General features: G+C 42.7%; 1 protein-coding gene across 2 annotated transcripts in view; it reads right to left on the reverse strand.

Moving 5' to 3' along the window:
• The window catches only part of LOC135508500 (gamma-2-syntrophin-like), a 92,715-nt gene that overhangs the window by 50,422 nt on the left and 18,877 nt on the right, over positions 1-23,416 (reverse strand). The window contains exons 2-9 of one of the 2 annotated variants that reach the window (XM_064928748.1): positions 23,240-23,377; positions 22,638-22,694; positions 20,102-20,159; positions 16,143-16,186; positions 15,266-15,307; positions 14,262-14,349; positions 11,978-12,063; positions 5,203-5,330 (exon numbers count right to left, since the gene is read on the reverse strand). In XM_064928748.1, the coding sequence (XP_064784820.1) occupies positions 5,203-5,330; positions 11,978-12,063; positions 14,262-14,349; positions 15,266-15,307; positions 16,143-16,186; positions 20,102-20,159; positions 22,638-22,694; positions 23,240-23,377 (641 nt within the window). Of the gene's footprint in view, positions 1-5,202; positions 5,331-11,977; positions 12,064-14,261; positions 14,350-15,265; positions 15,308-16,142; positions 16,187-20,101; positions 20,160-22,637; positions 22,695-23,239; positions 23,378-23,416 lie in introns of those variants that run through there. The other variant, XM_064928749.1, reaches the window with a different exon arrangement.

The raw sequence follows: 23,416 nt of genomic DNA on the forward strand, positions 1-23,416 counted from the left end.
AGAATGTTGAGAAACATGAGGAGAATGTTCTGTAGGAATGTTGAATGTTTGAGAAACATGAGGAGAATGTTCTGTATGAGAATGTTCTGAAGGAGAATGTTGAGAAACATGAGGAGAATGTTCTGTAGGAGAATGTTGAGAAACACGAGAATGAAGAGCATGATGAATGCACTGCAATCAACGTTTGAAATAACCAGAGCTTGTACCCACTCTCCCTGCCACTCAGACAAATCCGGGTTACAATGTTACAAATTAGAAAGGGCTGGCTCTTAGTAAATCTGTTTGGGAACCTTGATTCTTCAGTTGAAATGGCCCACAAAACTATACAATGCATATGTCAATGGGCTTGTTATAATTCTTTGTTCCACTGAGTGGTGGTGACCCATTGGTGAGTCAGATGCAATTCTGAGGGATTCTCAATTGTAAAGTTAAGTATAAATCGTCTCGATGTGTAGGGCAGGGTGCACAGATAAATTCCCCTGTATAAATTCCCACTAGAAACAAGTAGTGAGAATATATATCAAGAGAGTGATTATGATATACCACATAGCCTTTTCGAGATAACATTATTTCAAGGAATGCAAGCTCAGTGATGGATACAGTATAGCTATACCCTGCCTGCTTGACCCGTTTCTGAGATTGCCTGGAGAGTGGAATGTTCTGCCTCAACTATCAGCACATTGCAGCGTGGTCCCTCTAAAACCCAGACTGTCTCTGTGAGTGACAGAGCACAATAACAATTATTTTAGTCCACAGTGTTCCATTCTTGTTGAGAATTGAGGAGTACACTGAGGAAAAAGAACAGCAAGGGGGGGGGGGGTTGAGGGAGGGGGATGAAATAAGAGCTCAGTAATGAATAGGTTAATCCAAAAGGTGGTCACCAAGGAGAAAAATTGTCTGTAATACAGTGTCAGCTCCAAGAAGTACTGCAGGAGTCTAACTGTTAAAGATAACTACATGTCCTGAAGTGGAACAAATAGGGCTCTTGGTTGGCTAGTGTAGGCCAGCATTGTAAATACGATTTTGTTCTAATTAACTGACTTACCTAGTTAAATAAAGGTTAAATAAAATAAAATAAAATAAAAATAGTCATAGAGAGTATATTGAGATAAATATAAAACCTAGTGGACACCCAGGATAACAGTTGCCAGGAATATGCAGTGAAATCCATGAGGAAGAAGATGGAGACCTGTGATACCAATCAAAGAAGAAGAAGGAGAGCTGTGATACTAATCCAAGAAGAAGAAAAATAAGGATAGCTGTGATACTAATCCAAGAGGAAGAAGGAGAGCTGTGATACTAATCCAAGAAGAAGAAAAATAAGGATAGCTGTGATACTAATCCAAGAGGAAGAAGGAGAGCTGTGATACTAATCCAAGAGGAAGATGGATAGATATGAAACTAATCCAAGAGAAAGAATATGGATAGATGTGAAACTAATCCAAGAATAAGGAGAGCTGTGACACTAATCCAAGAGGAAGATGGATAGCTGTGATACTAATCTGAGAAGAAGAAGGACAGCTGTGATACCAATCGAAGAAGGAGAAGAAGGATAGCTGTGATACTAATCCAAGAGGAAGATGGATAGCTGTGATACTAATCTGAGAAGAAGAAGGACAGCTGTGATACCAATCGAAGAAGGAGAAGAAGGATAGCTGTGATACTAATCCGAGAAGAAGAAGGAGAGCTGTGATACTAATCCAAGAAGAAGGATAGCTATGATACTAATCCAAGAAGAAGAAAAGGGATAGCTGTGATACTAATCCAAGAAGAAGAAAATGGATAGCTGTGATACTAATCCAAGAAGAAGAAAATGGATAGCTGTGAGACTAATCCAAGAAGAAGAAGGAGAGCTATGATACTAATCCAAGAAGAAGAAAAGGGATAGCTGTGATACTAATCCAAGCAGAAGAAAAGGGATAGCTGTGAGACTAATCCAAGAAGAAGAAAAGGGATAGCTGTGATACTAATCCAAGAAGAAGAAAATGGATAGCTGTGAGACTAATCCAAGAAGAAGAAGGAGAGCTATGATACTAATCCAAGAAGAAGAAAAGGGATAGCTGTGATACTAATCCAAGCAGAAGAAAAGGGATAGCTGTGATACTAATCCAAGAAGAAGAAAAGGGATAGCTGTGATACTAATCCAAGAAGAAGAAAAGGGATAGCTGTGATACTAATCCAAGAAGAAGAAAAGGGATAGCTGTGATACTAATCCAAGAAGAAGAAAATGGATAGTTTGGAAATAGAAATAGAACCACGCCGTAGGGCACTCAACTTCAGCATCTGTAATGTGAGAGATCTGTACTCAACTTCAGCATCTGTAATGTGAGAGATCTGTACTCAACTTCAGCATCTGTAATGTGAGAGATCTGTACTCAACTTCAGCATCTGTAATGTGAGAGATCTGTCCTCAACTTCAGCATCTGTAATGTGAGAGATCTGTACTCAACTTCAGCATCTGTAATGTGAGAGATCTGTACTAAACTTCAGCATCTGTAATGTGAGAGATCTGTACTCAACTTCAGCATCTGTAATGTGAGAGATCTGTACTCAACTTCAGCATCTGTAATGTGAGAGATCTGTACTCAACTTCAGCATCTGTAATGTGAGAGATCTGTACTCAACTTCAGCATCTGTAATGTGAGAGATCTGTACTCAACTTCAGCATCTGTAATGTGTACTCAACTTCAGCATCTGTAATGTGAGAGATCTGTACTCAACTTCAGCATCTGTAATGTGAGAGATCTGTACTCAACTTCAGCATCTGTAATGTGAGAGATCTGTACTCAACTTCAGCATCTGTAATGTGAGAGATCTGTACTCAACTTCAGCATCTGTAATGTGAGAGATCTGTACTCAACTTCAGCATCTGTAATGTGAGAGATCTGTAACTTCAGCATCTGTAATGTGAGAGATCTGTACTCAACTTCAGCATCTGTAATGTGAGAGATCTGTACTCAACTTCAGCATCTGTAATGTGAGAGATCTGTATTCAGCATCTGTAATGTGAGAGATCTGTACTCAACTTCAGCATCTGTAATGTGATCTGTACTCAACTTCAGCATCTGTAATGTGAGAGATCTGTACTCAACTTCAGCATCTGTAATGTGAGAGATCTGTACTCAACTTCAGCATCTGTAATGTGAGAGATCAGCATCTGTAATGTGTAATGTGAGAGATCTGTACTCAACTTCAGCATCTGTAATGTGAGAGATCTGTACTCAACTTCAGCATCTGTAATGTGAGAGATCTGTACTCAACTTCAGCATCTGTAATGTCTGAGCATCTGTAATGTGAGAGATCTGTACTCAACTTCAGCATCTGTAATGTGAGAGATTCAGCATCTGTAATGTGAGAGATCTGTACTCAACTTCAGCATCTGTAATGTGAGAGATCTGTACTCAACTTCAGCATCTGTAATGTGAGAGATCTGTACTCAACTTCAGCATATGTAATGTGAGAGATCTGTACTCAACTTCAGCATCTGTAATGTGAGAGATCTGTACTCAACTTCAGCATATGTAATGTGAGAGATCTGTACTCATCTTCAGCATCTATAATGTCTTCACTATTATTCTACAATGTAGAAAAGAGTAAAAATAAAGAAAAAAACCTGAATGAGGAGGTGTGTCAACTTTTGACTGGTACTGTAGATTATAGGGATAATGACGTAGATGGTGGGGATAATGACGTAGATGGTGGGGATAATTATGTAGATGGTGGGGATAATGACAGATGGTGGGCATAGTGACGTAGATGGTGGGGATAATGACAGATGGTGGGGATAATGACAGATGGTGGGCATAGTGACGTAGATGGTGGGGATAATGATGTAGACAGTGAGCATAATGACGTAGATGGTGGCGATAATGATGTAGACAGTGAGCATAATGACGTAGATGGTGGCGATAATGATGTAGACAGTGAGCATAATGACGTAGATGGTGGCGATAATGATGTAGACAGTGAGCATAATGATGTAGATGGTGGCGATAAGGATGTAGACAGTGAGCATAATGACGTAGATGGTGGCGATAATGATGTAGACAGTGAGCATAATGACGTAGATGGTGGCGATAATGATGTAGACAGTGAGCATAATGACGTAGATGGTGGCGATAATGATGTAGACAGTGAGCATAATGATGTAGATGGTGGCGATAAGGATGTAGACAGTGAGCATAATGACGTAGATGGTGGCGATAATGATGTAGACAGTGAGCATAATGACGTAGATGATGAGGACAATAACGTTAATAGTGGGGATAATGATGTAGACAGAAAGAAAGATCTTGTTCACAGATGATTCATGTTTACATACACATCCTGGTCAAAACTTTATTGAAAGTTAGTTAGTGCCATGTTGTCATCTCCAAAAACACTAATAAGGTCTCATCCTTAATTAGATAGAACTCACCAAATGGAATATCTTTAATCAAGAAATTGAGTGCATCAGCCTGTCTTGTGTTTATTATAAATCTTTCCATTAATATGCTGAAGCAGTGCCTTCATATATAATATTTTTTAGTGCCAGATAATTACTTCTTATAAAATATATCCACTCAATATTGTCTTCATTAATTAAGCCTGAAAAGTGTGATTATGGGTATCAATAATAAAAAAAGAAAAACATGCTTAAAGAACACTTTCATATATTTTTAGTTTTATTTAGAATTCACAGAATCAAGGACCATAATGCATCATTTGGTATCAGGTCGTGACGAACAGCGATAATGTATTTGAGTTATAAGTAACAAAGATATCCATTGATTACTCCTTTGTTTCTAAAATACCAGCTCCATTTGGGGCTCTAGAGGACTGCCATATCACTTACATCACTTCCTAGGTGTTGGCCTTTTTAGGGAGTTTTTCCGAGCCACCGTGCTTCTACATATGCATTACTTGCTGTTTAGGGGATTTTATATAGCAGATTATATAGCAGAAAAAGGAAGGAAAATAACATTTGTTGGGATTTCCTGCATTCATTTGATGTCGTTTATATCTCTAGAAGAACCAATTCAGTGTGTTAAAGTCAAACCTTCCTATCATGCTTCACTGTCTGGGCCCTGTTGCAGCACTGACCTTGTATGCATGGGGATAGATATGGGAGTGAACACCCTCTCACCTAAATGAAAAGTGCTTGTAAAACCAACAGAAAATGTGCGCCTCAGAGGTGAATTACATCACACAGGATTACCTTACCTCAATTTAGCCGTTACGGCTTTGTATCTGGAGACTCGGGCCATCAACAAGGGTAGGGTCACTGCATCCAGCCAGCGCTTCTCGTACTTTGGTTCAATAGCCGAGGGTTTGGAGGGCGAGGATGGAGCCTATGTGGGTCAAATGAAGAAGGCAGTGAAGGTCTCCTCTCATTCGCTGGCTGGGTTACTTTGATCAAAGGCAGGGTAGCCTAGTGGTTAGAGCGTTGGACTAGTAACCAGAAGGTTGCGAGTTCAAACCCCCGAACTGACAAGGTACAAATCTGTCGTTCTGCCCCTGAACAGGCAGTTAACTCACTGTTCCCAGGCCGTCATTGAAAATAAGAATTTGTTCTTAACTGACTTGCCTGGTTAAATAAAGGTTAAAAAAAATTTCAAAGGGCCTTTGAAAATCAACATCCTACTTTCAGTTAAATTTTGCACTCGAAAGAATGATTACCCTTGTTTACTTACTGGATAGACTATGCACTATTAGTGATTAGTGATCACTTATGGTAACCTAGTGAGCACATCTTTAACTTACAATGTCGTTTGGATTTCACAATGGCATTTACCCATTTGCCCATCGTAGTACGTGGCACATGTTGTTGAACAAATAATTTGCTTTTCGCTCTGATCTAAGACCTATCAACCAATCATGGCTACTTTCCACAGCAAACGATTCTCCCTTGTTAAGTTTATGTAGAGACGCTCAATAATTACACTCGACTATACTTTGAAAGTTGAGTGATAGAGATGACAGGAAATGTAATACTATCTGCACGTCATTGCGGACTAGAGGGACAAGGTCTCTGCTTACACCTAGGACGTGGGGAAACCAAAAGCTAAGCTGCCACGCTTGTCCTTCATTGAATTCCCTCTTCTATAGCTTGTGATATTTCAGGAGGCAAAAACAAATAAAAAAACAAAGCGTCATTATTTGGAGGCATGTAACTGAATCAATAGGAAGACCTCCTGGGATGGAATGAAAGGGAAACAATGTCAATCATTTCAATGCTGACGGCACCTAGAAGAGATGACAAGCTTAGAGAATTATTAAAATCACCTGCAGGCAGGAAAACAAGAATGCTAAAAGAAGGGGGGGGAAATGTCTGGGATAATATTTTATTTTTGTGTGTGTGTGAACTAAACAAATTACAGAGCAGCATTTTTTCGTCCACCAGTTTCAGCTAACATTCATCAGTTGCAGGGAGAACGAGGTCAAAAAAAAAGAGCCACTTCACCATGGGATTCAGTATCTAGTCTACATGGTGCACGGTTGTTGACGGCTATTATCATTTGTACAGAGAAGAAGCCAAACAAGCTAAAAACATGTCATCGGTGTCCTGCTTCCTCACTATGAAAAACCCCAGAGGATGCGTGATTCAACACTCCTGATACTCTACAATCCAGTGATCCAACGTGACGCGACCAGTTTGTTGTGGCTTCAAGGCAACTTTTCCTATTGCATATTTTTCAACTCGGGGGAGTATTTTTTGTTGTTGTTGTTGTGTGTGTGAGGAAACTGGCCAGCTAATCGTGTTTGTCAGCCACCTGACCTCAGTATTTACTGTAGAGAACCCAGCCAGCTGACCCATTGTGATATCCCAGACAGCTGACCCATTGTGATATCCCAGCAAGCCAGCTGACCCATTGTGATATCCCAGCAAGCCAGCTGACCCATTGTGATATCCCAGCCAGCCAGCTGACCCATTGTGATATCCCAGCAAGCCAGCTGACCCATTGTGATATCCCAGCCAGCCAGCTGACCCATTGTGATATCCCAGCCAGCCAGCTGACCCATTGTGATATCCCAGCCAGCCAGCTGACCCATTGTGATATCCCAGCCAGCCAGCTGACCCATTGTGATATCCCAGCCAGCCAGCTGACCCATTGTGATATCCCAGCCAGCCAGCTGACCCATTGTGATATCCCAGCCAGCCAGCTGACCCATTGTGATATCCCAGCCAGCCAGCTGACCCATTGTGATAACCCAGCCAGCCAGCTGACCCATTGTGATATCCCAGCCAGCCAGCTGACCCATTGTGATATCCCAGCCAGCCAGCTGACCCATTGTGATATCCCAGCCAGCCAGCTGACCCATTGTATCCCAGATAGCTGACCCAGCCCAGCCAGCTGACCCATTGTGATATCCCAGCCAGCCAGCTGACCCATTGTGATATCCCAGCCAGCCAGCTGACCCATATCCCAGTGACCCGTTGTGATATCCCAGCCAGCCAGCTGACCCATTGTGATATCCCAGCCAGCCAGCTGACCCATTGTGATATCCCAGCCAGCCAGCTGACCCATTGTGATATCCCAGCCAGCCAGCTGACCCGTTGTGATAACCCAGCCAGCTGACCCGTTGTGATAACCCAGCCAGCTGACCCGTTGTGATATCCCAGCCAGCCAGCTGACCCATTGTGTCACATTAAGTGAAACCTGACTTGTTTATGCGTAGGTAGTATATTATCCCACAGGTGGAAAAAGTATGTGAATAATATGAGAATACAGTGATAATGCAGTCCACAGAGCTCAGTGCTCCAGGATCGTCTAGCTGTTACTGAATACAACAACACACTGAACAGATGCAGGGATAAATCTCCTTCTGATATCCAGCCTGCTCATGCCGAATATTTAACGTTCAAAGACTTATCAGGGAATGAAGTATTTTTGTGAATTGAATCAGCTGCACTCGTTGATCATTGAAAAAAAAAAAGAATTATGTTCAGTCAGGGCGTCCATACCGATGCTAACCAAATGCTAATGCTAACCAAACATGAATATGTAGAATATGTGGCCTTTGTAAGAATGTTCATCTGCATGGAATGCAATGTATATGCTGGCAAAAGACTGTGTTTTAGGGCATTCAGATCACTGTGATGTAGGATGGCATATCAGGATTTGACAAAGCAATGCTGCATTTTTCCCTTAGATAATGATTTACGTGTACTGTATATTTACATTAAGATCTTTAAGCAGCTACTTATTTGTGTAACATGTACCAACAGTCTCGGTTTCAATACTACACTCAGGTTCCACCTACTAGCAGATGTTATTGCTGGCAGGCACACCCCGATCTGTTTCACCTGTCTGATGCATGTCTCCACCCCCCCCACCCCATTCCCTCATCTCCTATTTTTCCCCTTTATCCCCTGTGTATTTATACCTGCGTTTTCTGTTTGTCTGTTGCCAGTTCGTCTTGTTTTGTCAGGTCTTACCAGCGTGTTTCCTGTTTTCTCCTGTTCTCAAGGTTTGTTTTCTAATCTTCTTGGTTTTGACCTTTCTGCCTGTCCTGACCCTGAGCCCGCCTGCCGTTCTGTCCCCGATTGACTCTGACCTGGATTACGAACCTCTGCCTGCCCTCGACCTGCCCTTTGCCTGCCCCTTTGTTATAATAAACATTCTGAGAATTGAACTATCCACCTCCTGTGTTGACGTCTGGGTCATATCCTGAGTCGTGATAGTACGAACTGGGCATCAATTCACCACAGCCCCGATCTTAATCCATCCGGACCCATCCTGTCAGTTGGTGGTGGAGGTCGACGCCACGGTAGTTGGAGTGGGGGGGCGTCCTGTAACAGTGATCTTCCCAGGACCAAAAGCTGCAACCCTGAGCTTTCCTGTCCCATCGTCTTAATCCCACTGAGAGGAACTATAACGTGGGAAATCTGGAACTTTTTGCTGTCAAGATGGAGCTGGAGGAGTGGAGACACTGGCTAGAAGGGGCTGAACATCCATTCTTAGTGTGCACCAACCATAAGAATGTGAATATCACTGCACTGCCAAGCGCCTCAACTCAAGGCAGGCCTGTAAGGCTCTGTTATTCACTCGCTTTAATTTGACCATCTCCTACCGCCCTGGGTCCAAAAGTGTGACGCCTGATGCCCTCTCTCGCTTGCATAGCTCTGCAGCTACACCGTCTGACCATCCTCCCTACCTCCTGTCTGGCAGCAACACTCGTCTGTGGTATTGAGAGCCTGGTCCGCAAGGCTGAGGGAGGCCCGGCCAACCGGTTGTTTGTCCCACATTTCTAAAATCTTTAGCACCAGTAATGTCTTTCTTCTGTTGCCCCACACACTCACATATACATCCCACTTTCCATGTGTCTACGACTAAACCTCTGTCCACAACCATTTGTCTCCTGTTTCCTTTGTCTCCTACTCCCAGTCTGCATTTGTTTGTCTGTTGTCAGTTCGTCTTGTTTTGTTCGTTCTTACCAGCGTGTTTCCCGTTTTCTCCTGTTCTCGAGTTTTGTTTTCGAGGCTTTCCGGTTTTGAGCCTTCTGCCTGTCCTGACCCTGAGCCCGCCTGCCGTTCTATCCCTGATTGACTCTGCCTTGGATTACGAACCTCTGCCTGCCCTCGACCTGCCCTTTGCCTGCCCCTTTGTTATAATAAACATTCTGAGAATTGAACTATCCACCTCCTGTGTTGACGTCTGGGTCATATCCTGAGTCGTGATAATTACGTATGTTCGTAGCTCCAAACGTGCAGTAATATCTAACAATACACAACAATACACAACAATCTGAAAGTAAAATAATGTATGTAGAAATAGAATGTAGAAATATTAAGATGAGCAATGCCGGAGTCCAGATATACAGTATCAGTCAAAAGTTTGGACACACCTACTCATTCAAGGGTTTTTCTTAAAAACAAATACTATTTTCTACATTGTAGAATAATAGTGAACACATCAAGACTATAAAAGAACACTAATGGAATCCTGTAGGAACCAAAAAAGTGTTCAACTAAGTAGCTACTCTTTGCCTTGACAGCTTTGCACACATTTGGCATTCTCTCAACCAGCTTCATGAGGTAGTCACCTGTAATGCATTTTAATTAACAGGTGTGTCTTGTTAAAAGTTAATTTGTGGAATTAACTTTTAATTAATTAATTAGAGAGAATGCCAAGAGTGTGCAAAACTGTCATCAAGGCAAAGGGTGGCTACCTTGAAGAATCTCAAATATAAAATATATTTTCATTTGTTTAACAATTTTTTGGTTACTACATGACTCCATATGTGTTATTTCATAGTCTTGATGTCTTCACTATTATTTTACAATGTAGAAAATAGTAAAAAATAAAGAAAAACCCTTGAATGAGTAGGTGTGTCCAAACGTTTGACTGGTACTGTATATACAGTTGAAGTAGAAGGTTTACATACACTTAGGTTGGAGTCATTAAAACTCGTTTTTCAACCACTCCACACATTTCTTTTTATCAAACTATAGTTTTGGCAAGTTGGTTAGGACATCTACTTACTGCATGACACAAGTGATTTGTCCAACAATTGTTTACAGACAGATTATTTCACTTGTAATTCACTGTATAACAATTCCAGTGGGTCAGAAGTTTACATACGCTAAGATGACTGTGTCTTTAAACAGCTTAGAAAATTCCAGAAAATGATGTCATGGCTTTAGAACATAATTTGAGTCAATTGGAGGTGTACCTGTGGATGTATTTCAATCTATATCCACAGTAAAAACGAGTCCTATATTGACACAACCTGAAAGGCTGCTCAGCAAGGAAGAAGCCACTGCTCCAAAACCGTCATAAAAACGCCAGACTACGGTTTCAAATGCACATGGGGACAAAGATCGTACTTTCTGGAGAAATATCCTCTGTTCTGATGAAACAAAAATAGAACTGTTTGGCCATAATGACTATCATTATGTTTGGAGGAAAAAGGTGGATGCTTGCAAGCCGAAAAACACCATCCCAACCGTGAAGCACGAGGGTGGCAGCATCATATTGTGGGGGTGCTTTGCTGCAGAAGGGACTGGTGCACTTCACAAAATAGATGACATCATAAGGAATGTGGGAAGATGATGTGGATATACTGAAGCAACATCTCAAGACGTCAGTCAGGAAGTTAAAGCTTGGTCGCAAATGGGTCTTCCAAATGGACAATGACCCCAAGCATACTTCCAAAGTTGTGGCAAAATGGCTTAAGGACAACAAAAGTCACGATATTGGAGTGACCATCACAAAGCCCTGACCTCAATCCTATAGAAAAGTTGTGGGCAGAACTGAAAAAGCGTGTGCGAGCAAGGAGGCCTACAAACCTGACTCAGTTACACCAGCTCTGTCAGGAGGAATGGGCCAAAATTCACCCAACTTACTGTGGGTAGCTTGTGGAAGGCTACCCGAAACATTTGATCCAAGTTAAACAATTTAAAGGCAATGCTACCAAATACTAATTGAGTGTATGCAAATGTCTGACCCACTGGGAATGTGATGAAAGAAATTAAAGCTGAAATAAATCATTCTCTCTACTATTGTTCTGACATTTAACATTTTTACAATAAAGTGGTGATCCTAACTGACCTAAGACATTTACTAGGATTCAATTTAGATTTTTTTTTTTTTTTTACTGTGTTCTAATGTATTTGGCTAAGGTGTATGTAAACTTCCGACTTCAACTGTACACACACTGTGTATGTTATATATGACGGGATGTACAGTTGAATGTACATTCTCTGGGATTCCATGTGAGGTATCCAACAGTATCCTGTACTCTAAAGTTGTCTGTCATACCCACAACTACTACAGAACCTGGAGCTGTCGTGAACAAAGGGGAAACAGTACTTCAGGGCTGACGAAGGCAATGTCACTAATGTGATGCTAAGCTCACTCTGACTTGCTGCCATCGCCCTCATTGGCTTTCGAAAATTGTCGCTGTGGATTAGTGTGAAATGAATGCATGATACCGGAATCACGAGAACATTTAACGTAAGAAAAACAATGCAATGTCATTAAGGTTTACTTACTGTGTTGCTAGAATTCCCATTTAAATGTAAACCACTGTCAAATAGCGGAGAAGAGACTCTTTGACCAGCGGATGGTACAGGAGAGCCTGAAAACCATGAGAGCAAATGTTATATTGTTGAAACATGAAATACTTCATGTGATCAGCCTCAGTATAAGCCTGTCACAAAACCAGCCTCAGTCACAAAACCAGCCTCAGTCACAAAACCAGCCTCAGTCACAAAACCAGCCTCAGTCACAAAACCAGCCTCAGTCACAAAACCAGCCTCAGTCACAAAACCAGCCTCAGTCACAAAACCAGCCTCAGTCACAAAACCAGAATCAGCCTCAGTCACAAAACCAGCCTCAGTCACAAAACCAGCCTCAGTCACAAAACCAGCCTCAGTCACAAAATCAGCCTCAGTCACAAAACCAGCCTGTCACAAAACCAGCCTGTCACAAAACCAGCCTCAGTCACAAAACCAGCCTCAGTCACAAAATCAGCCTCAGTCACAAAACCAGCCTCAGTCACAAAACCAGCCTCAGTCATTAGTCACAAAACCAGCCTCAAAAAACCAGCCTCAGTCACAAAACCAGCCTCAGTCACAAAATCAGCCTATCACAAAACCAGCCTCACAAAAACCAGATTCACAAAATCAAAAAAACCAGCCTAAAAACCAGCCTGTCACAAAACCAGCCTCAGTCACAAAACCAGCCTCAGTCACAAAATCAGCCTCAGTCACAAAACCAGCCTCAGTCACAAAACCAGCCTCAGTCACAAAATCAGCCTCAGTCACAAAACCAGCCTCAGTCACAAAACCAGCTGTCACAAAACCAGCTGGGCAGTCCTCAGGCCTCAGTCACAAAACCAGCCTCAGTCACAAAACCAGCCTCAGTCACAAAACCAGCCTCTTTGGGCACCTCAGGTATCAGAGCACCACCAGCTGCACTCATCCTCAGGCACCCAGCCTCAGGTATCAGCCTCAGCACCAAACAGCTGTCCTCCTGCCTCAGTCACAAAACCAGCCTCAGTCACAAAACAGAGCACCAAACAGCTGTCACAAAACCAGCCTGGGTCACCTCAGGTATCAGAGCACCACAGCTGCCTCTCTGGGTACCTCAGGTATCAGAGCACCAACAGACAAGATTACAAACAAAAACTTTGGGCACCTCAGGTATCAGAACACTACAGCTGCTTCTCAGGGTACCTCAGGTATGAGAGCACCACAGCTGCCTCTCTGGGCACCTCAGGTATCAGAGCACCACAGCTGCCTCTCTGGGTACCTCAGGTACCAGAGCACCACAGCTGCCTCTCTGGGCACCTCAGGTATCAGAGCACCACAGCTGCCTCTCTGGGTACCTCAGGTATCAGAGCACCACAGCTGCCTCTCTGGGTACCTCAGGTATCAGAGCACCACAGCTGCCTCTCTGGGTACCTCAGGTATCAGAGCACCACAGCTGCCTCTCTGGGTACCTCAGGTATGAGAGCACCACAGCTGCCTCTCTGGGCACCTCAGGTATCAGAGCACCACAGCTGCCTCTCTGGGTACTTCAGGTATGAGAGCACCACAGCTGCCTCTTTGGGCACCTCAGGTATCAGAGCACCTTGGCCAGGCAGTAGAGAATTTAAAGAGGGCCTTGTGCTAGTATGTCTTGTCAAAAGCATTGGTCCCCTAGCCTGGGACCCGGACCATGTGGGGAATTGGCATAGCTGAGAATACAACTAGGTCTAATGGAGCTCCTTTCTCTCATCCAACCAATCAGCATGAAGCTCAAAAGCTTCATTGTTGAGTCACCATGCCGACAACTTCAAAGGACCATTTCCAGACTCATTATGTAGTCGTTCCAATATGGCTGCTAGGATTTTGGACACCGAGCAAATTATGTGCCAACCTCGTTATCACATTGTTAAAAAACAGACCAAAAACATTCAATGTAACCACAGAATACACCAGCCTGCTGACATTCTGTCTCCGGCATGCCGCAGGCCAGGCAGGGAGGCCGGCAGAGACAAATGCAGGCCTCTGATATGACATTAGCTTGGCACTGAAGTCCCAGCTACTGTTCTAATCAATCCTCTACAGAAAACAGCAACCCTCAGTTAGATCAGCTGCCACAGGAAGACAAAGGAAAGCTTATGAACATGACTTCAGGCCATTGGTTGAGTCCAAAAAATGACCAGATGACAGTCAACCAATGAACAGTTTCACTTGAGCTTCCTTCTCCATTTTTTTGAATGCGTAGTTACAGTGCAGAATATGACATGGCACATGTAATGGTAATAGTGCTTCCACTCAGAACTCTTACCCAATGGGAGCTTTAGAAATGATGGAACTTCCCTGAGGTACCGCACAGTGATGGTGACCTCCTCCCCAGCAGTCCGCAGGAGATGAACCTGGCAGGGGGGGGGGGGGGGGGGGGTCGAGAGAGAAAGTTCTTCTCTCAGATTAATAAAAAATAGCCACCTACAAGTACATGTCACTGTACAGCACTTAAGCACAGACGTGACGCAACACCTGAAATAAAAACAGAACAATGCAATCAGCAGTTAACCCTGTCTGAAGTGCTGTCTCTCCAGTCATCACATACACTTCTATATCTTTAAATATAACCTTCCATTCGCTGGTGACAAGCTAGCAAGATACAAGCAAACAATGGAAAGTAATTACCCTGTCCGTGTCTGAGATCAGACAACCCCATTATCTGATTTGTAGATGGTATTTATACTTGGTATGGCACAGACAGAGCCAAGTCAAGAGATACGTTTTTTTGGGGGGTGATACAATAGCAAAACTACCATAAGCTATTGTTTACAATTGATTTATTCGACTTCTTCCCAACAACATCAGTTGTTACTCTTTTTGCTCTTTTTACTATTAAAGCGTATTAAGCCAAGCTGTCTTAAGTATATATTTTTAAAGTGAAATTGCATTGAAGTTCTGGAGGTGAATAATAGAGAACAGCTGTTGAGAGAGAAAGACAGACAGACAGACAGACAGACAGACAAACAGAGAGAGACAGACAGACAGACAGACAGAGAGAGACTGATGAATCATAGCTCTCTTAAACTAGGAGCTCAATTTCCGTGCACTCTTTGTGTGATGAATCTACTCCTTATCGATTTGTCACAGTCCAGACAGGTAAAAAACAAAACAAACTCAATGAGTCTCCTTTATGACATGACAGAGCTCCGCTCACTTGGCCAAGCTTCTCTCCGTTTTGCGGAATCACAGGGAAAAATGTTTATATTTTAAATCCGGGGAAAATATATGTGACAACGTCTGTGCAGAAGCTGAATAAATTATACTCACAACTTCTTCATGACTACAGTTTTCGACATTGATACCGTTGATCTAAACGGAGGAAACAAGAAAGGGTTAAGAACAAAGTTAACAAACATTCTCATTTAGAAGTGAAACTCCATGGCAATCACAGTGACCTTGGCATATGTAAGTGATGCAAATAGATGCAATCTTGTTTTGCTTTCGGACATGTAAGATAAAGTCACTGTAGAGACACCAACGATGCTCATGTTTTCTGAGTGGTGCTGTATACTGTAAACATGATAAAGAGACACCAAGGATGCTCATGTTTTCTGAGTGGTGCTGATAAAGAAAGTTCAGTGTCATTGTTCAGTTCAGTGTCATTGTCATTGTAAATATTGTTCCGTAATTTACAACCATGTCTAGAATCTCTAGTTTATTGTAAGATGTGTGTTTCAAAGGCAACAGGATAATTGTATATGAGAGAACATACCTATACCAGCATGTTTTGTATTTTTATTTGTTTTAATTAGGCAAGTCAGTTAAGAACAAATTCTTATTCACTATGACGGCCTAGGAACAGCCAGTTAACTGCCTTGTTCAGGGGCAGAATGACAGATTTTTACCTTGTCAGCTCAGGGATTCGATCTAGCAACCTTTTGGTTACTGGCACAATGCTCTAACAACTAGGCTACCTGCTACCCCTACATAGTCATGTGAATAAATATATGTTTGTTAATCTGTAGGTTGTGTAATCAATGCAAATATCTCCATATGTAAACTGATTTTTATAAAAGTATCAAATAGCTCCTTTTCAGGTTCCCTTAAGTGAAATTACAATTCCCATTCCAAAGAAAGAAAGCTCAATTAAAATTCAAAGAGCATATCTCTCCGTCTTTCGCCTCTGATCTGACGGTGCACTAACCTGTAACACGGCGTCTCCAACGAATAGCTTTCCGGTTTGGTATGCTGCAGGCGCCAATCGTTGAGTGTGAAAGGTTAATGAAAACATTAGAAAATAATGACTCATTTCATACATGGCAATGCGATGGAAATATCCATGTCCCTGTCTGCCTAATCTCCACTGACATCATAGAGCTCTCAGGAGCACAATAAACCATGAAATATGGTACTAATCGGGATATTAACTCATTTGCAGCAGCGTTAACAAAACAATGAAACTTCTTAACTGCTGAAAAGATTTTCATCTTTGAAGAAGAATGTTAACTTTCCTCTCTGGGTGACTAGAAGCATGTTCCTCTCTGGGTGACTAGAAGCATGTTCCTCTCTGGGTGACTAGAAGCATGTTCCTCTCTGGGTGACTAGAGGCATGTTCCTCTCTGGGTGACTAGAAGCATGTTCCTCTCTGGGTGACTAGAAGCATGTTCCTCTCTGGGTTATTAGAAGCATGTTCCTCTCTGGGTGACTAGAAACATGTTCCTCTCTGGGTGACTAGAGGCATGTTCCTCTCTGGGTGACTAGAAGCATGTTCCTCTCTGGGTGACTAGAGGCATGTTCCTCTCTGGGTGACTAGAAGAATGTTCCTCTCTGGGTGGCTAGAAGAATGTTCCTCTCTGGGTGACGAGAAGCATGTTCCTCTCTGGGTGACTAGAAGCATGTTCCTCTCTGGGTGACTAGAAGAATGTTCCTCTCTGGGTGACTAGAAGCATGTTCCTCTCTGGGTGACTAGAAGAATGTTCCTCTCTGGGTGACTAGAGGCATGTTCCTCTCTGGGTGACTAGAAGCATGTTCCTCTCTGGGTGACTAGAAGCATGTTCCTCTCTGGGTGACTAGAAGCATGTTCCTCTCTGGGTGACTAGAGGCATGTTCCTCTCTGGGTGACTAGAAGCATGTTCCTCTCTGGGTGACTAGAGGCATGTTCCTCTCTGGGTGACTAGAAGCATGTTCCTCTCTGGGTGACTAGAAGCATGTTCCTCTCTGGGTGACTAGAAACATGTTCCTCTCTGGGTGACTAGAGGCATGTTCCTCTCTGGGTGACTAGAGGCATGTTCCTCTCTGGATGACTAGAAGCATGTTCCTCTCTGGGTGACTAGAAGCATGTTCCTCTCTGGGTTATTAGAAGCATGTTCCTCTCTGGGTGACTAGAGGCATGTTCCTCTCTGGGTGACTAGAAGCATGTTCCTCTCTGGGTGACTAGAAGCATGTTCCTCTCTGGGTGACTAGAGGCATGTTCCTCTCTGGGTGACTAGAAGAATGTTCTTCTCTGGGTGACTAGAAGCAGGTTCCTCTCTGGGTGACTAGAAGCATGTTCCTCTCTGGGTGACTAGAAACATGTTCCTCTCTGGGTGACTAGAAGCATGTTCTTCTCTGGGTGACTAGAAGCATGTTCTTCTCTGGGTGACTAGAAGCATGTTCCTCTCTGGGTGACTAGAAGCATGTTCCTCTCTGGGTGACTAGAAACATGTTCCTCTCTGGGTTATTAGAAGCATGTTCCTCTCTGGGTTATTAGAAGCATGTTCCTCTCTGGGTGACTAGAAGCATGTTCTTCTCTGGGTGACTAGAAGCATGTTCCTCTCTGGGTGACTAGAAGCATGTTCCTCTCTGGGTTATTTGAAGCATGTTCCTCTCTGGGTGGCTAGAAGAATGTTCCTCTCTGGGTGACGAGAAGCATGTTCCTCTCTGGGTGACTAGAAACATGTTCCTCTCTGGGTGACTAGAGGCATGTTCCTCTCTGGGTGACTAGAAGCATGTTCCTCTCTGGGTGACTAGAGGCATGTTCCTCTCTGGGTGACTAGAAGCATGTTCCTCTCTGGGTGACTAGAAGAATGTTCCTCTCTGGGTGACTAGAGGCATGTTCCTCTCTGGGTGACTAGAAGAATGTTCCTCTCTGGGTGACTAGAAGAATGTTCCTCTCTGGGTGACTAGAGGCATGTTCCTCTCTGGGTGACTAGAGGCATGTTCCTCTCTGGGTGACTAGAAGCATGTTCCTCTCTGGGTTATTTGAAGCATGTTCCTCTCTGGGTGGCTAGAAGAATGTTCCTCTCTGGGTGACGAGAAGCATGTTCCTCTCTGGGTGACTAGAAACATGTTCCTCTCTGGGTGACTAGAGGCATGTTCCTCTCTGGGTGACTAGAAGCATGTTCCTCTCTGGGTGACTAGAAGCATGTTCCTCTCTGGGTGACTAGAAGCATGTTCCTCTCTGGGTGACTAGAAGAATGTTCCTCTCTGGGTGACTAGAGGCATGTTCCTCTCTGGGTGACTAGAGGCATGTTCCTCTCTGGGTGACTAGAAGCATGTTCCTCTCTGGGTTATTTGAAGCATGTTCCTCTCTGGGTGACTAGAAACATGTTCCTCTCTGGGTGACTAGAGGCATGTTCCTCTCTGGGTGACTAGAAACATGTTCCTCTCTGGGTGACTAGAGGCATGTTCCTCTCTGGGTGACTAGAAGAATGTTCCTCTCTGGGTGACTAGAGGCATGTTCCTCTCTGGGTGACTAGAAGCATGTTCCTCTCTGGGTGACTAGAAGAATGTTCCTCTCTGGGTGACTAGAGGCATGTTACTCTCTGGGTGACTAGAGGCATGTTCCTCTCTGGGTGACTAGAAGCATGTTCTTCTCTGGGTGACTAGAAGCATGTTCCTCTCTGGGTGACTAGAGCATGTTCCTCTCTGGGTGATTAGAAGCATGTTCCTCTCTGGGTGACTAGAAGAATGTTCCTCTCTGGGTGACTAGAAGCATGTTCCTCTCTGGGTGACTAGAAGCATGTTCCTCTCTGGGTGACTAGAAACATGTTCTTCTCTGGGTGACTAGAGGCATGTTCCTCTCTGGGTGACTAGAAGCATGTTCTTCTCTGGGTGACTAGAAGCATGTTCCTCTCTGGGTGACTAGAAGCATGTTCCTCTCTGGGTTATTAGAAGCATGTTCCTCTCTGGGTGACTAGAGGCATGTTCCTCTCTGGGTGACTAGAAGCATGTTCTTCTCTGGGTGACTAGAAGCATGTCCCTCTCTGGGTGACTAGAAACATGTTCCTCTCTGGGTGACTAGAAGCATGTTCCTCTCTGGGTGACTAGAAGCATGTTCCTCTCTGGGTGAGTAGAAGCATGTTCCTCTCTGGGTGACTAGAAGCATGTTCCTCTCTGGGTGACTAGAAACATGCTTTTCTGCTTTCACTACCCAGAAAGGAATTGGGGGATGTGGCAAAAGAGAAGATGCCCTTCTATTTTAGGGTTCAATCTCAGGGTTATCCTGAGCAGCGGGAGGCTCTGGCAGAATGGGTCTAGTTCCTATTCGTTACAATTAAACCATTGTTTTATATACCTCGTCAGCAGATTTCCATGTACAGTTGAGCAACTGCATTCTGGTTACCAATGTAGTAATACAATAGTTACCTGACATAGAAACGTATAGACATGAGGGGAACATAACCTAAAATGTTGTATATTGATATTGTTCATAACAGTACTAAACATGTCGGATGTTTCAGTCCACATCACTGTCAGGTGTTTCAGTCCACATCACTGTCAGGTGTTTCAGTCCACATCACTGGTAGTCCATGTTTTTCAGTCCACATCACTGTCAGGTGTTTCAGTCCACATCACTGTCAGGTGTTTCAGTCCACATCACTGTCAGGTGTTTCAGTCCACATCACTGTCAGGTGTTTCAGTCCACATCACTGTCAGGTGTTTCAGTCCACATCACTGTCAGGTGTTTCAGTCCACATCACTGTCAGGTGTTTCAGTCCACATCACTGTCAGGTGTTTCAGTCCACATCACTATCAGGTGTTTCAGTCCACATCACTGTCAGGTGTTTCAGTCCACATCACTGTCAGGTGTTTCAGTCCACATCACTGTCAGGTGTTTCAGTCCACATCACTGTCAGGTGTTTCAGTCCACATCACTGGTAGAAATGTTCAATACTGCCGTACCTACTTGATCTTTAAACATCTTTGAAATGACCACAGGCACTTTATGCTCAGCACCCCCCTGGGAGACACAAGAGAAAGGTAATTTTAAAATGTGTAACATTTATATATATATGCATAGTGCATTCAGAAAGTATTCAGACCCCTTCACTTTTTCCACATTTCGTTACGTTACAGCCTTATTCTAAAATGGATTAAATCGTATTTTTTCTTCAATCTACACACAATATCCCATAATAGCAAAGGCGGAGCTAATATCAAACGCACGTTAGTTAGCAATTGCGTCATGTAAAAACTAGGTTTGGCAATTTACCGGTCTTATGTCAGCTCGATTGCGCTCTGATGGGAGGGGTGGAAATATTTGAGGCGTGTCCAAAGTGCTAATTCAAAGCAGCTCTGAGACGGATATTTAATACCAACCAAAAGCTGGTTTCAGTGGTAACACAGTTGGTTATGTCATGAAATCTGACAGCTGAAACACAGCCTATCCTGCCGTGATGCACACTGCCCATATGGACATAGAACAAGAGTAGCCAAACAGGCTTTTGGTGCCTTTATACTTCGTATTTAAAAACAAAACTTTTTTTGTTTAGTTTTTTAAAAACTTTTTAAAAACTAAACTTTTTTCCCATTTTGTTTTATTTGACTGAAAACCAAGCATAGACTCCCATCCTCTCAATGAAGGATTTTTGTTGTTGTTGTGCTGCCCCAATGCGATCGCAAAGTAGTCAAGACTGTCGATAAACGGTTTGTCTCCTAACACCGCTTGGAAATAAATCTTAATCACCAAAGCTTTATTAAAATGTAAAGTTTGAGAGGAGGAAAACAAGTGAGTCGACATTTCCTTTTTAATCTCTGTATTATAGAAAGGTCCACATTATTTTAGACCTGAAGGTCCTGTGTTGGACGTGCGTGAAACCCTCCAAATATATCACTAGCCACTTTAAACAATGCTACTTAATATAATGTTTACATACCCTACATTATTTATCTTATATGTATACGTATATACTGTACATCATCTAATGCATCTTTATGTAATACATGTATCACTAGCCACTTTAAACAATGCCACTTAATATAATGTTTACATACCCTACATTATTTATCTTATATGTATACGTATATACTGTACATCATCTAATGCATCTTTATGTAATACATGTATCACTAGCTTTATGTAATACATGTATCACTAGCCACTTTAAACAATGCCACTTAATATAATGTTTACGCACCCTACATTATTTATCTTATATGTATACGTATATACTGTACTCTACATCATCTAATGCATCTTTATGTAATACATGTATCACTAGCCACTTTAAACTATGCCACTTTGTTTACATACTCATCTCATATGTATATACTGTACTCGTTACCATCTACTGCATCTTGCCTATGCCGCTCTGTACCATCACTCATTCATATATCTTTATGTACATATCCCTTTACACTTATGTGTATAAGGTAGTAGTTTTGGAATTGTTAGCTAGATTACTCGTTGGTTATTACTGCATTGTCGGAACTAGAAGCACAAGCATTTCGCTACACTCGCATTAACATTGCTAACCATTTGTATGTGACAAATAAAATTTGATTTGATTTGATTTTAATATTATATGTCCACAGGGAGAAATGATGGTGCCTGTAAGTGTGACATAGCCTATTTAAAATAGGTTGTTGTTTCGTTTTGTTTAGAATTTGATTAGAATTATTTGTTCTCTTGTTAGGCCTTATCAATAATGAATTTAATCTTGTTTGGCATGTCAATTCTCAGCCATAATGTAATTTACAGTAGTAGCCAAGCCCCTATATCAGTGTGAATGCTATTGAAAACATGCAATTGCTTAGAACAATGTGGACAGCAAATGGGTTCAAGTTAACATATTTAACAAAGATAGGTCTACATTTTTTTTCCATTTTTTTACATTTCTGTAAAGCCATTTAACAAACTATAACGGACTAACATTGGAATTGAAGTTGATTCCAAGGAAATGCATAAAAGACCACAAACTTGGAAGCAGCCACATATTTCACCATGGAGCACGTTCTGATTGGCCAGTGAGGGGCCATGGAGGACGTTCTGATTGGCCAGTGAGGGGCCATGGAGCACGTTCTGATTGGCCAGTGAGGGGCCATGGAGCACGTTCTGATTGGCCAGTGAGGGGCCATGGAGCACGTTCTGATTGGCCAGTGAGGGGCCATGGAGGACGTTCTGATTGGCCAGTGAGGGGCCATGGAGCACGTTCTGATTGGCCAGTGAGGGGCCATGGAGGACGTTCTGATTGGCCAGTGAGGGGCCAAGCCTCAAAATACCCACAACTTGTATATTCATCAAAATCCAGCTCTTTCGCGCCAACGGCAGCAGGTCAGCTGATAATTGCAATAGTGAAAATAGCAACAACAAACAAAAACATTCTGACTACCAACTGCGCTTAGATTTACCATCGCGTTAAGGTTTGTTAGTCCAGAATCTCTTATAAAAAGGTCCAATATCCTTTAGATGTTGTATTGATGAAAATGTAACACTTACTTTGATGCTTATACCCAGACCTCCAGCAGCCTGCCTTCGGAGAACGACAGTTCTGTGCTTTAAAAAATGGGATTTGACCTTGGTAAAATAATCTTGAAATGTTGAAACAAGGTTGGAGCATAACAAATGGGTTATGGCACTTATCCTCCACTTATCCTCACTATCAAAACCCCAAGATTGACAGATACAGAATGTCTCCATGGTAACACATAAAAAAATATACTTCCATTACTATAGATTTTCGGTACACTTATGTATGCTATACAAATGACGACCATACTGAAGCTCAATGTGAGTCAGAGCTTTCCTGTCCCCAATTACATCCAACTAAAGCTTATCGTGACCTCTGACATCAGTATCAGGAAGTGAAAAGCCAGCTGAGTTGTCGTCATCATTAAAAAGGTATTAATGTGAACGGAACTGAAGTCACTTCAGGTCACCTTCAATGAACGCCGAGTGACAGGAGCACAAATATATTCACACACAAATACCATTTTGAGTTTAAAGGGTTAGTTATGTGTGCCTGGTTTATCCAAGTATAGGAAAGCCCACTGTGACACCCATGCAAACCCCTAATGTCAAGGTAGATCTTAAGTACTTACATTTAATTGTGGGTCACCCCCTCTCGTGCAAACCACATCCAGCTTCTGTATGGTCAACACCTCTCTTGTCAGCTTCAGGCGAACATCATAAGTATTACTGGTCTCCTTGTTATACAGCAGGGCAATTCCTTCTTTTGTCTGTTGACACATAGAAAAACAAATAGGATTTTACCTGCC

The sequence above is a fragment of the Oncorhynchus masou genome, chromosome 21, assembly GCF_036934945.1.
Source record: "Oncorhynchus masou masou isolate Uvic2021 chromosome 21, UVic_Omas_1.1, whole genome shotgun sequence".
NCBI classification, from domain to species: Eukaryota; Metazoa; Chordata; class Actinopteri; order Salmoniformes; family Salmonidae; genus Oncorhynchus; species Oncorhynchus masou.